Source organism: Dinoponera quadriceps, unplaced genomic scaffold, assembly GCF_001313825.1.
Source record: "Dinoponera quadriceps isolate SergipeBrazil2010 unplaced genomic scaffold, ASM131382v1 scaffold690, whole genome shotgun sequence".
NCBI classification, from domain to species: domain Eukaryota; kingdom Metazoa; phylum Arthropoda; class Insecta; order Hymenoptera; family Formicidae; genus Dinoponera; species Dinoponera quadriceps.
In genome coordinates, this window is record NW_014555275.1 from 416,149 (window position 1) to 428,931 (window position 12,783).

Here is a 12,783-nt window from a genome sequence, read left to right on the forward strand (position 1 = left end):
AGAGAGATAATATGAGNATATGAGTGTTTATTCGGAAATTTTATTAACTCGACGAGTCGAAAATAATTTTGACATAGAGCTCGATTGCTTCCACAACAGCGGGAAATGTAACTTATCCGGTTTCCCCGTCTTGGATCTCAATAGCCATCTTGGTTAATTAATTAAAGAAAAAAGAAAAATCTTCATAAAGGCACAAAGCTCCTTCAATTCGCAAGTACGTAGAAAATTAAGTACGTAGAAAAGTGGAAAGGAAAAAAAAATTGCTACTTGATTTTGTATCTCAACAAAGATTTGTTGGCTGTAAAGAAACGTCGAACCTATTTTTATGGCTAATGAAATCACATTGAAATAACTTTCTTTTCTATTGCAGAAATATTTAACCGTATATATATACATAGAATGTTCCATTATTGCGGTAAAACACCAATTAACGGCAGATTCCCAGTGACATTGGGAGTTAATTTTTATCAGGATTTTAAACGAAAATGTCGATAAAAAAAATGACTTTTGAATAAAAAGATTTTGAAGATGTCTAGTTATATATGTAGCAAGATTTCGCGCGCTCAAACACGTTCGGTTGCACACTACTGAAAGGTCCTTGGCGCCCAATTATTTCCTCTTTCATGATATTAATGTAATTTCGGATATGTTGCCACTTTCCGTACTTTTTGTCATATTGATCTTGTAATTAATTGAGATTCGTGCTAATAACAACTGATTGAACAACAAAATGATAAAGTGGGCGTAAAAATGTCAAGAGCTGTCAAACAATCGAGGCCCCGCGGGGTACCTTTGCTACTGTGTGACGAGCCGTACCTGAGCGCACGTCTCTTTTTTTTGAGCCTGATTGGTCGTCTGTAAGGTTGTCTCTCTGTTTAAAAACTATTGTATTCTCGACGTTTTCGTCTTATGATTTTTGTCTGAAAATGTCAAGTATCTGCCTGTTAACGGGTGTCACAACAGTGATGGAACACCTTATGTGTGTATGTGTATATATATACATACATACACGTATTACTTGCATACATACATTACTCACACATGTGTGTGTGTACGTACATAAGGGTCGATAATAGAAGTAATGACAAAAAAAAAGAAGTTAAGCATTTCTGATGGGTACAAATAGGATATAAGATGTGTGTTTTCGAGAAAACAGAATATACGGATTTGGAAATTTCAAAACGCACCAACGAGGCGTGTGTCCATAGTCTTATTTTACATGAATGAATCATATTGCACTACCTACATACTTGCTTCGATTAGGATGATCGAGAGAAAAGCATCGCATGATCGTCGCATATCAACGCGATGGAAAAAAAAAATAATAATAACGATGGTACGGAGCGAGGCGGCGTTCATTCATCACTTCGACTCACATACACACACATTAATTAATTGCTGAAAATGACGAATGAACGCTCTGTGCTCTGTACATTATATTTCTACGAGAGATTATGTAAAATGTTTCCAATCTTGAAAATTATACCGTAGCTACATGTACGCACTAATTTTCTAACAAGGTGGAGAGAGTGTACACGATTGTAAAAACCAGGATTTGAATATCGTCCTTCATTCCGATCGAAGGTAATCAAAAGAAGAAAAAAAGGAAGGAAGAAAGGAATCGATTCTATTTTACACTGAATAGTATCGGACTGTATCGTGGCATTTAAAAAAAATCTGATTGATCCATTTTGATATATAATGTATCTAAAACGGAAAGTGTATATTTTGTGTGCAAACTTGTTTCAATGTTGCGGTGCCCGATATGTAAAAAAAAAGAATCCGTGCCCAATAAATATATATAATTGGTATTATATATATAAATATATATAATACTAACCATTCAGTAACGTAACGTCAATGTTATAATTTTCCCGCTCAACAATGTAATTGTTACACGCGTTATATTGCGTTTACACTGTTGAGGGGGAAATTATAACATTGATGTTATGTTAGTGTTAGTTGATGTTTAATGGGTGTGTTTTCTCCTTTCGATAAATAATATCTCGCTCTTCTTTCATCGCGATCTTTCACATCGTGGAGACCGTTCCGTCTAATTGGAACGATTATGACAATGCTATTTGTTCGTTCAATTGTTCAATATCAGTACTACAACGATCTGATTGTAAATTAGATTCCCATTCAACTGTGTACAGTGAACACTTATCTTCGAAAGTCGTAACATTGAAACAACAAACTGCCCCTGAAGAAAAACCACACGTGTAATAATACCAAAGAGGTTTTTTATAACATCATAGAGGAAAATAGTGTGTTGAGATTAGAGGTAAATACTATTAAAGAACGTATCATAAATGATTAGACACTAATTGTTGCGTCGTTTTTTTAAGACCAAGGCCACTACATTAATATTGTAATATATCGGTACTCACGTGTAAAATAAACATGTTATATTTTCCCTTTGTTGTTTGTAAGAAAGCACACGGAGCAGTAAATTAAGTTGAATGTCATTCGAAAAGGGGGAAAAAAACGACAAAAAAATGTGTATTACGATTTTAGATAATTATAGACGTATGTGTATATGACTCGGTTGACTGTCGTTGCGTATTTACTCCTAGTCTCATTTCCATTATCGTGCGATTTATAAATATGTGTCGTCTATGTGGTGCTCGGAGGAGGAAGGGTAAATCCAAGAACCTTCGGCGAGTATACGGAGTAATTTATGGACCTTAATGACAGATTTTTTGAGCAATTTTAATTGGATTTATATCCTTAGTGAGAATACATCAAGAGGGAATCTATTTTGTTGTCGCTCTCCAATTGTGTATCTTTCAAGCGAGATATGGCGTTGTATTAAATTTTCGATGAGGAAAAGATTTTTGTTAAAAATGCTCAAAAAACATATTTATGTAATTAAAACTTCAATTTAACACATTGCGTACGGTGTTATTTCAACCCATGCCAGGGGATCTTACATAGTCCCTGTCAAATGCTTTTTTGCGTTATTCTTTACCTGCACTTCGACGTTTTTCACTTGTCCTCGTGAAATTTCCTCGCCGTGGCAATAAAGATCCAGATAAATATACTGTAAATATGGTCGTTGATTACGATTTTAAGGACGTGTACAAACGATATCTCGCGACTTGATTTCAACATGTGATTTGCTGAACACAAGATCTTGTGCGAGCTGTACGCAATGTATTAATGGTATCATTATATTACGGTATACATGGCTATACATATTCTCTTGAGTCTTCTTTTTGTCTCTTCAAGATCAAGAGATGATAATTACAACTGTGATTCTTTATTCAACAATGCCGCTGGTAATGCAAATACATGGAAAGTATAAGCTCAGTTTCACTGATGAATTATCCTTTCATCATGCAGGTTTCTGCATCACGCATACAGCAGCGTCCGAGATAAATACTAGAATTTATATTATCAATTCTTTTAGTTCGTTACATATGATACACGGATTCGACGGCCAATTCTGGCTTGTCGTAGCCTAGCTCCTCAGGTGTGCTGATACCCAGCTCATCCAAGGTAGGTTTGATCTCTTGAAGGATATATGGGTAAACTGTTTTAGCAAAAGGTCCAGCTTTCTCTTTTACAGATTCCAGGAACCTCACGGCGAGTGCGAAGTCGTTCAGTCTTCTGCAGGCCTTCAACGCTGCGCAGATGATCTTTGGCTCTGGTACCAAATCCATACCTAAATCATACGTAACGTACTTGTTAATGAAAGAAAGTCAATATCAACCACACACACACACACACACACACACACACACACACACACACACACACATATATATATATATCTTATAATTTTTCACAAAAATTACAACTTTGTCAAGTTTTTTCGAAACCTTCAAAACTGTGAGACACGAGTAAAAGTAACTTTACAAACCTTTACAGTTTTATATGAAATTACACCTTATACAAATATAACCCTTAACTTCATACATAATATTTAGCATTATTATCAAATGTTCGGTACCATACTGACATACATACAAACATACAAACTTGACATTTGTCTTATAACTTCATAAAATCTTCGAACTTGACAAAACACCTTACTCACATATCAAGGGTGCACTTCTACTCTACTGTAGCAGTCGAGGTTCATTTGATACAAGTAAATTTCATCGACGCGTCGTAGCCGGCAATCAACTCACCGGCCAGGTCGTTCATGGCCTTCCGGATTTCCCAGTGATCGATGTCGTTGCGACTGAAGAATTTTACATATCGCTCGTCAAACTCCTCGTCGGTACCGTCGTGAGATGCCCTGGCGCTCTGCGTACTGGTGACAGCTGTCGCACTTCGCGGTGCTAACAGACCCGTGCGCGCTGCCGAGGCCGCGCGTGCCGCTACGGCGCGTAGCATCGTTCTATTCAAGATTTTACGTACTCCAAGTATTCGGGAGGAACCCTCGTCGGTCGAAGACCAGGCTTGTCTGTTGCGTAAACCGTACACGACGGAAGTCGATACAAGAGGGCTGTGTGATCGCAGGAATTCACCACGAGATAGCACGGTTTTCCCACTTCCCTTTCTCGGCGGTTAGTGGCGCGAGTGTTCAATTTTGCACGCGCGACTCCTCGACAGGTAGTACGGTAAAACGGGGTAATGGCAGTCATCTAAAGCGGATACTCTCATCAAACTGGACTATATTATAAATTAGTGCTATATTAGGACTGTATTATAAATTAGTGCAAAAAATTCTATAAAAGTATGCATCAGAAAGACAAGTGAAAAGGCGAGAAATACGATGTGACCGGGATTACCCCCTCCTGCTATACATTATGTCATTAAATTTCTTTAGATCCGGCATGAAAATAAGCACTTTGTGCCGAGGGCTTAATGTGATGTTCCATGGCTTTTATTCTTTCTTACCCTCATAGCTGTCATATAATAGATGATAGACACCCCCCCTCCCCTTGTAATGCTTAATGTGATGTTCCATGGCTTTTATTCTTTCTTACCCTCATAGCTGTCATATAATAGATGATAGACACCCCCCCCCCCCTTGTAATGCTTAATGTGATGTTCCATGGCTTTTATTCTTTCTTACCCTCATAGCTGTCATATAATAGATGATAGACACCCCCCCTCCCCTTGTAATGCTTAATGTGATGTTCCATGGCTTTTATTCTTTCTTACCCTCATAGCTGTCATATAATAGATGATAGACACCCCCCCCCCCCTTGTAATGCTTAATGTGATGTTCCATGGCTTTTATTCTTTCTTACCCTCATAGCTGTCATATAATAGATGATAGACACCCCCCCTCCCCTTGTAATGCTTAATGTGATGTTCCATGGCTTTTATTCTTTCTTACCCTCATAGCTGTCATATAATAGATGATAGACACCCCCCCCCCCCTTGTAATGCTTAATGTGATGTTCCATGGCTTTTATTCTTTCTTACCCTCATAGCTGTCATATAATAGATGATAGACACCCCCCCCCCTCCTCTTGTAATGTAATTGTTAAATAACCCTTTAAATATTTACCTTCGATGTTACTTCGTGTTGCAGGAAATTAAGAAAAGGATAGGATACTATTGTGAACATCCTTGTAATTTTTTACAGATATTCTCAATGTAAATCTTTATGTAGTAATTTTAACATTTTCTATGCAACGGTGACCACAATGAACAATGATGAAATAACATAATGAATAAATGATAACAGAAAAGGACTCGTTTTATTACTGTTATTTCGGTGTTTAATCTCATGGCGGCAAATATCGTGATGGTAGTAAACGCAGCAGCCGTTTTTTTAGTACAATGTTACTATATTTACAAAAGATGGGATTATAAATGGTACAAGTAAATCACTCCGACACTCGATATACATCAAAAGTAATTACGTACAAGAGAGAAGTGTTCAAAGTAATAGAGTCATGGTGCAATTTATACGTATATTAGAGGTATATTGACTATTTTTTTCCCTTCCGTACTTATACAAAATATATTTTATACAATGTGAAAAGTCGCGTCTCGCACGGACACGCATTCCGTTGCTTTAAATACTAATAGCTAGTGTCGCATATGTATACAGAATTGACTCGATATTCTTTTAATATATATATGTATGTATGTGTTTGTATACACATGCACACACATATATATATATACATATATATAACAAAAATCTCTTTTCTATATTATACATAAATTTCATGAGAGTCATACCTTACGACAAGTGCTTGGCGCAGCAATTATTGTACACTCGTTTGCACAGCGCGGTTTGCACGCGCTTCTTCCCATTAACTCAATAGCGCGTCAAATGGTCACAATTGCGAGCCATTACTGAAGGCACTCGCGCGATAATCGGTTACGACAGGTGTAGACAAGCGGTAATACACGTGACATCCGTCACAATCGCAATAGGAGTCCAGAAATGTGCCGGTATTTCTATTATGCTTTTATCTATCAGGTAAAAGTGTAATAAAAAGCCACCGTTTATAATATTTACATCGTTTACACACTATTTTTATACACAAGTTTTTTTATTATGCTTTTATCTTGATCAGGTAAGAGTATAATAAAAGGCCACCGTATTAATATATAATATATAATATTTACACCATGTGCACAGTCGGCAGATTAATTACAATACTTTTTTTTTATGAGTTTTGCAAACGGATCCCGTGTTCAGTAGAAGTTTTTAGTAAACCTCAGGAGATACATTCTCCTACTGGACGCGAGACGTGTTGCGATACTCGTCGAAAATAAAAGTGTTGCGGCCTTTCATCCGCCGACTGTACATGTATGTGTGTGTGTACAGTTGGCGTCATATATGCTGTACTATTTTCTAGATCGAAAATTACACGATTTTTAGATTCACACATGTACATATGACATCAAAACCATCATATAATCAGAGTCTATAACCCTATATTTATAATCAAGGTTATTTATATTACAATTTCCAAATTTTTAGATTATGTATGAGGTTGAAAATGGTGTAATTACCGTCTGAAGAAGGATATAGCATACATGAAGCCGACTGTAGTTATTGAACCTCTGTCATAAAACCGATTACCGTGCGAGCCAATGAGCGGTGGGCTCGCAATCTCGGGAGCGTTTGACGCGCTCCCGACTTCCTCAGGAAGCACGTGCGCAAACCGCAAAGTGAATGAGAGTATAGTGTCACGGTACGACGTGTAATTTATACAACTTTATACATATTAGAGGTATGAATGTGAGAATAGGAATAGATACTTCGTTAAATTAAGTACCGTGTCGCGTACATGATAAGAATACTCTCTGCATATTACTCCGACATAAATAATATTTTTTTACAAGTCGTCGTCATCGTCGCGTGCGCGTGCGCGAGAGAGCGACCGGTGGACGCCGCGCTGTTCGGCTCCCACCGTCCTCGCACGGCCGCGCAACAGCGACACGCTGAATATTACAATAAATAATAAATAGATCTTGGAGATTCGGTATCCGCTCATAGACATATACACACTTGCACGTTACACAATTATGATTAACGTAGAAAATAAATAGTGAGATATCCGAGAGAGAGAGAGAGAGAGAGAGAAAGTTCCTTCGATTCTCGCTTCAGCGAAGCGTCGTCCGTCGTCTTCTCAGGACCTCGCGATTATATTTAGGAGACACGTCGCGTCTTACAGTGGCAGTAACCTTAGCTTCCTAGTTAAATACCCGTGGCCAGGTATGTACAGTGTACGGTGAACGCTTCTTCTCGTCCGGCGAGCGTTTTATAGATACTATGACGACGAACGCATCGGCATGTCGGTGTCTCGGAGACGAACGGAGGAGGATCCCGCCTTGTACGATCGTAAAGGCCTGTCCAGACAAACTTGCATATCTCACATAACGCGTACGCACGAAGAAATCGGTCCGACCCAATCCGAGTAAATCGTGCGTCTGGTACAGAAGACATCCTTCTGCTGCACGGGGTCATGACTGCTCGATTTTTTAATGCACATGCGAGCGAGCTTGCCTGGACAGACCTTGAGAATGAGAACCACGCGACATCCTTGCGCGCTTTTTACGGCAGTGTACAACGCAAAAATCACCCTTATTGCGGTGTTGAGCGCAAATTTATATAAAATTTACCTAGAACGGACTATTAAATTGATTTATTAAACTTTATCGCACGTTCGATGCGCCGTGGAAGTATTCGGGGGAAGTGTTTCGCGAAGCGGTCAGAACAGTCGGAACTATTCTGCTTCTGTCGGTCGCGCCATCGTGATAGCATTCGAATATAATAGTTCGAAACGACAAAGTCGTCCCGACAGCGCGATGTGTCGCGATGAGAAGAGGTACACGGAAGTGAACGTACAAGAGAGAGAGAGAAACGTCTTCGAGGACAGTTCTTTCATCGAGTGTGCGAAGCGACGCATCGACAGAGAGAGAGTGAGTGAGAGAGAGAGAGAGAGAGCTGCGCGCGTTGTCGCTATAATACTTTTCGTTCTTAAGGTCCGAGCAAGACTATATTGTGTTGCGTTATTCGCTCGAGAGGAAGAAGCGGTCGTCAGGGTGGTTACGAGAGGATGAGAAGAGGGGAAGGAGGTAAGGGGAATGGAGAACCTATCCTAGTCAGCCTTCTGTGTGTTCCCGCTTTGCGTGGTACTTGAGCAGTAGCTGCCGGTCTCCCCGGTACTTGTTGTTAGTGTTTTGGGTTAGAGTCCGTATCCGGTTCAGAACTGGAGCTGGAAGACTCCCCAGTACTAACGTTCGCGCTGCAGCGCGAGCTCCTTCGGCTGCTGGTGCCCGTGTGCCGGCATTTTTCACTACGATCCACTCCACCTACAATAATTTCACGGGAAATGAACACGTTTCACGGTCCGCATTGATTCGAGACAAAGAGCTATTGTTACGTCAAGATATACTTCGGAAGTAACGGCGTTTACGGAGCTGAATTTCCGGGGTTTAACTTTCTATCCTTGCTTCAAGATGTTCAAACTGATAGCTCATTATCCCCAAAAATCATCAGTCAAACTAAATTTAATTATTTTTATGCAATTTAATTAATCTTTAATTTAATTATAATCTTTCTAAGAATACCGTACCGACGTATGTACAGGGTTTCTTATTTTAATCTATTATCCCCTTTTATCTTCGCAAGGTAAGGTCGAGTTAAAAATATATTCGGATAAAAGTTGTAGAGTTCGGAGGGGGACATAAACTGGTGACTTTAACTTCGTTGTATAGCCAATAATTCAAGTTCATTTCAAAGTCTGCTTCACTTTTTTTTTTTTAATGGAATCATATAGTTTTTTTCTTCTAACACAAATTGACTTCTACCTTTATTCTGCGTATAAAAATATTCGGGTAGGATTCTCGAAAAGTATGTGCGAAAATAGAAAGGGAGATAGATTAAAATGGGAGGTACTCTGTATAACATATTTATAATTGTAAATAAACGCTTTTAATTCAAATATCGTCGGCAATGATATAAGGAACATTGCTGTGAATTAATATATACAACATTCCACAACAAGGAAAGGAAATATAGTGTCTGTACGTTGTACAGACACTTAAAGTCACTTGAAAATGAAATCAGTTTCCTCCGACTTGAATCGATTCGTTCCCCAAGAGATTGCGTTAAAATAAAAAAAAAAACTCGAAAAAGGTTGCATGACGTGTAATCTCTACGACACTCGGCCGCGACTTTGCATGCGTGTTAGCGGCAAGAGAAGCGCACTTCTTTAAAACTTCAGGATCAGAGGTGTCTCTCATGGGAATCGGCCTTGCATACTCACTGGTCAACGGTGTGTGAACCTCGACCTTAATGTTCGCCGTCGCGGTGACCTTAGTGGTGATGTGCGACGTGGACGGAACCGGCGACGTTTGACTAGACCCACTCGTGTCCGATCCGCTACAGTTCTGTTAGTCGAAATGAAAAAGGAGAACACGCTCTCGTTAGTCATGCTCGAGAAGAGAAAAACAAAACCGCGGAGAAGCGGCGACGTCAGCGACGCGGCTTCTGCCAACACGTTTTCCATGCTGATCGACAAGTCGATCGCAAAAATGAGGCGCGACTCGGAAATGTCGGCAGCGAAACGCACCTGATTGCCGCACGTCGACGTGGTCTCGACTTTGACCTCCGGCTGGACGATGATGCAGGACTCCTGTGTGCTGTGCCACGAGTTGGGCTCCTCGGTGATGGTCGTGAGCGACGGCTCGGCGTGCAACCGGGCATTGTCGATCCTGTGCGATCGCCTGGGCGGCGCAGGCGGCTTGGACCTCCTCACGACCGGCGACGGCGGCGGCGTCGGCGTCGATATGCGGTCCGGATGCTCGTGCGGCACCACCTCCGCCGATGGCCCGATCAGAGACAGCAAAATCGGGAAGAAGAAGATGCCGTTGACCAGGCCGACGCCGATTAGGCAGAGCAGCACGAGGAAGAAGTAATTGACTATGAAGTCGAACTCAGAGAAGGCGAGCATCGACACCGCGAGCAACGTCGTGAGCGCGCCGTGGATCACCGGCGCGTACATGTGCTCCAGAGCTAAACGCATCCTACGGTCCCTGCTGCCTACGCTCGTGACGAAACTCTGGAAGGAATTAGCTCGGTATCAGCGAACGAGGCCGCGAGGATCGTGCGGAACCGAAGTTATGAACGCGCGAGAAGAGTACGGAAGTATCAGACGCGAAGTAATTACGCGTTGAACATAACAGTTTTCACAATATAATGAAATTATAGTTTCATTTATATTATAATACTACATAGTATAATATCATGAAATTATATATCATAATATATATGTGGTATATAACATTAATAAAATAGTATACGATATAGCATCGTATATAACTATATGATATTATCTCGTAACGTCGATCATCTGAGATTATGATATTACCGCGCATCTCCTTAAGTTACTTATAAAGTACAGTTGATCGCATTTGAAGAATCAGTTGCGCGGCCAACAGAGAGCCGATGGAATGGGACGAAAGGAATATTTCTCAACCTCGAATTACATCCATTTTAGTACCTATTTTTAATACTTCGATCATCGCTTAAAATCATCAACTTTTCTGCCAAGATCGCCGGTAACCAACATTCTTTTCCGCCGAACTGGCACTAGCTGGTACTCTTATCCTCTTCCTTCCACCGAGTCTTAACTATATCTTTGAATTTCTACAAGTCTACACTAGTTCGGCGAAAAAGAACAGAACCTAACATCAGCAGCTCGAGCAACTAATCCAAAAGCTACACTCACCAGGCAAATGTGCACCGTGAAGTGAACGGCGATGCCCACGCTGACCACCAGCAGCACGGCCGGCACGGCGCTCAGCTTGACGTCGCACAGGCCCATGATGCCCAAGAGCTGGAGAACAACGGCCGCCAGAGAAGTGCCGACCATCAGCGCGGCCCACAGATTCAACAGCAGCACGCCGACGACCACCACGCTCGTGCCCAGCGCGGCCAGGAGAGCGAAGCCCAGGCAGCTCCTCAGATCCATGTACTGCTCCCAGAAGAGGAAAGGTATGCCGGACGGGAAGTTGGGCAGACCGCGTTCCTCGAACTTCCGGCAGAGGTTGCGCACGTTGGAGATCAGCTCGGTGATTTCCTGCGTGTCGGTGAGCTTGTGCAGGTAGAACGGCATCTGCGCGTACGTGAGCGGCATGCTCTTCGGGATCTTGAGCTCATGGTCGTTGGTGTAGATCCACTGACGGGGCTCGGGCCTGAGATTTCCCTGGGAGGCGCCGTAGGCGAGCGCGTCGTTGGACGCCCAGGCGCTCAGATAGTTGTAGAAGGCGCGTGGGTTGATGATGCCGTCGGAGTCCACCAAACGCACCTGCGTGATCAGCGTCTTGTCGATCGGGTTGTCCACGTAGCCGGTCTGCACGAGCAGCTTGTACGCCAAGATCGCCTCGTCGCTTGCATTCTGGTACCACCTCTCCTGCGTGATGCAGCCGCTGTTGTAGTCCTTGTCGAAGGCCGTCTGCAGACCCTTGAGCCAGTCGCGGAAGAGACCGAGCCAGAACTCCGGCAGGCCGCCGTTGTCGTTCTTGATTACGTTCTTGATGCGCATGAACGCGTCGTGGTACTCGTACAGCAGCCGCTGGTTGTTCGGGTACTCGAAATCCCGGCCGGTCACCGCGTACATGTTGTAGAAGCCGAAGTGCTTCGCCTGCGCGGCCAGGAACGCGTACTCGTTCGAGTTCTGCGGCACCAGGTCGGTCAGGTCGAGGCCGTCGCGCACGCGCAACGCTTGCCACATGCTGCCGGCCAGCACGCCCGCCAAGACCATCATGCCGAACACCTTGGTGGCCGGTCTGCTGATGAAGGGCGCGTAATACCTCGCCGCGAGCTGCGTCAGCGAGAAGCTCAGGCAGTCATCCTGCGAACAGCCGGTCAGCGCGTCCTCCTCGGTGCACTGCTTGTCCAACTCCACGTCGATGCTTCCACCTATCTGTAACAGACGAGCGACGAGGGGATGCTTAGAAAAGCGTGTTTCGCTCTCGCTGACGAAGCGCTGAATTTGTTGTTTATTTATTATTTCCGCGTGTGGTGGTGCTCGAAGCGGGGATACGACAGCATCGATCTGCCCGATTTTGCCCCGAAGTAGTCCGGAGCCAACGAAAAATCTGTCTCGACATCGCCCACATCCCGTATTCAAGAGATTTTAGACCGATGCATCATAAAACTTCACTCCAACCACGTACACTGTTCGACAAACCCGATTCCGTTATAATCTTTTTCTTCGGTTTTTGATCATTTGAATGTAATAATAATAATATATTGTTGTTTTATTATAATAATTATTATAATATAATATTTTATTATAATAATGACATATATGGTAAAATAAGTTTATATATATATATATATATATA

At 42.2% G+C, this 12,783-nt stretch overlaps 2 protein-coding genes across 2 annotated transcripts in view; both read right to left on the bottom strand.

Annotated features, from left to right (window-relative positions):
* Window positions 1-3,242: 3,242 nt before the first annotated feature.
* On the bottom strand, window positions 3,243-4,462 carry LOC106743716 (cytochrome c oxidase subunit 5A, mitochondrial). The gene is made up of 2 exons (XM_014617835.1): window positions 4,137-4,462; window positions 3,243-3,667 (listed from the first exon to the last, which is right to left on the bottom strand). The coding sequence occupies exons 1-2, from the start codon at window positions 4,342-4,344 to the stop codon at window positions 3,417-3,419; spliced, it is 459 nt and encodes a 152-aa protein (XP_014473321.1). The 5' UTR covers window positions 4,345-4,462; the 3' UTR covers window positions 3,243-3,416.
* Window positions 4,463-5,705: 1,243 nt separating this feature from the next.
* Window positions 5,706-12,783, bottom strand: part of LOC106743715 (protein patched) — a 42,347-nt gene continuing 35,269 nt past the window's right edge. The window contains exons 9-12 of the mRNA XM_014617834.1: window positions 11,163-12,359; window positions 10,005-10,493; window positions 9,699-9,822; window positions 5,706-8,742 (exon numbers count right to left, since the gene is read on the bottom strand). Of these exons, the coding sequence (XP_014473320.1) occupies window positions 8,603-8,742; window positions 9,699-9,822; window positions 10,005-10,493; window positions 11,163-12,359 (1,950 nt within the window). The 3' untranslated portion in view covers window positions 5,706-8,602. The remainder of the gene's footprint in view (window positions 8,743-9,698; window positions 9,823-10,004; window positions 10,494-11,162; window positions 12,360-12,783) is intronic.

Coding starts and splice junctions, on each gene's coding strand:
- LOC106743716 (XM_014617835.1), bottom strand. CDS start 4,344: ATGCTACGCGCCGTAGCGGCACGCGCGGCCTCGGCAGCGCGCACGGGT. Junction 3,668..4,136: donor GGCCATGAACGACCTGGCCG/GTGAGTTGATTG, acceptor CGTATGATTTAG/GTATGGATTTGGTACCAGAG.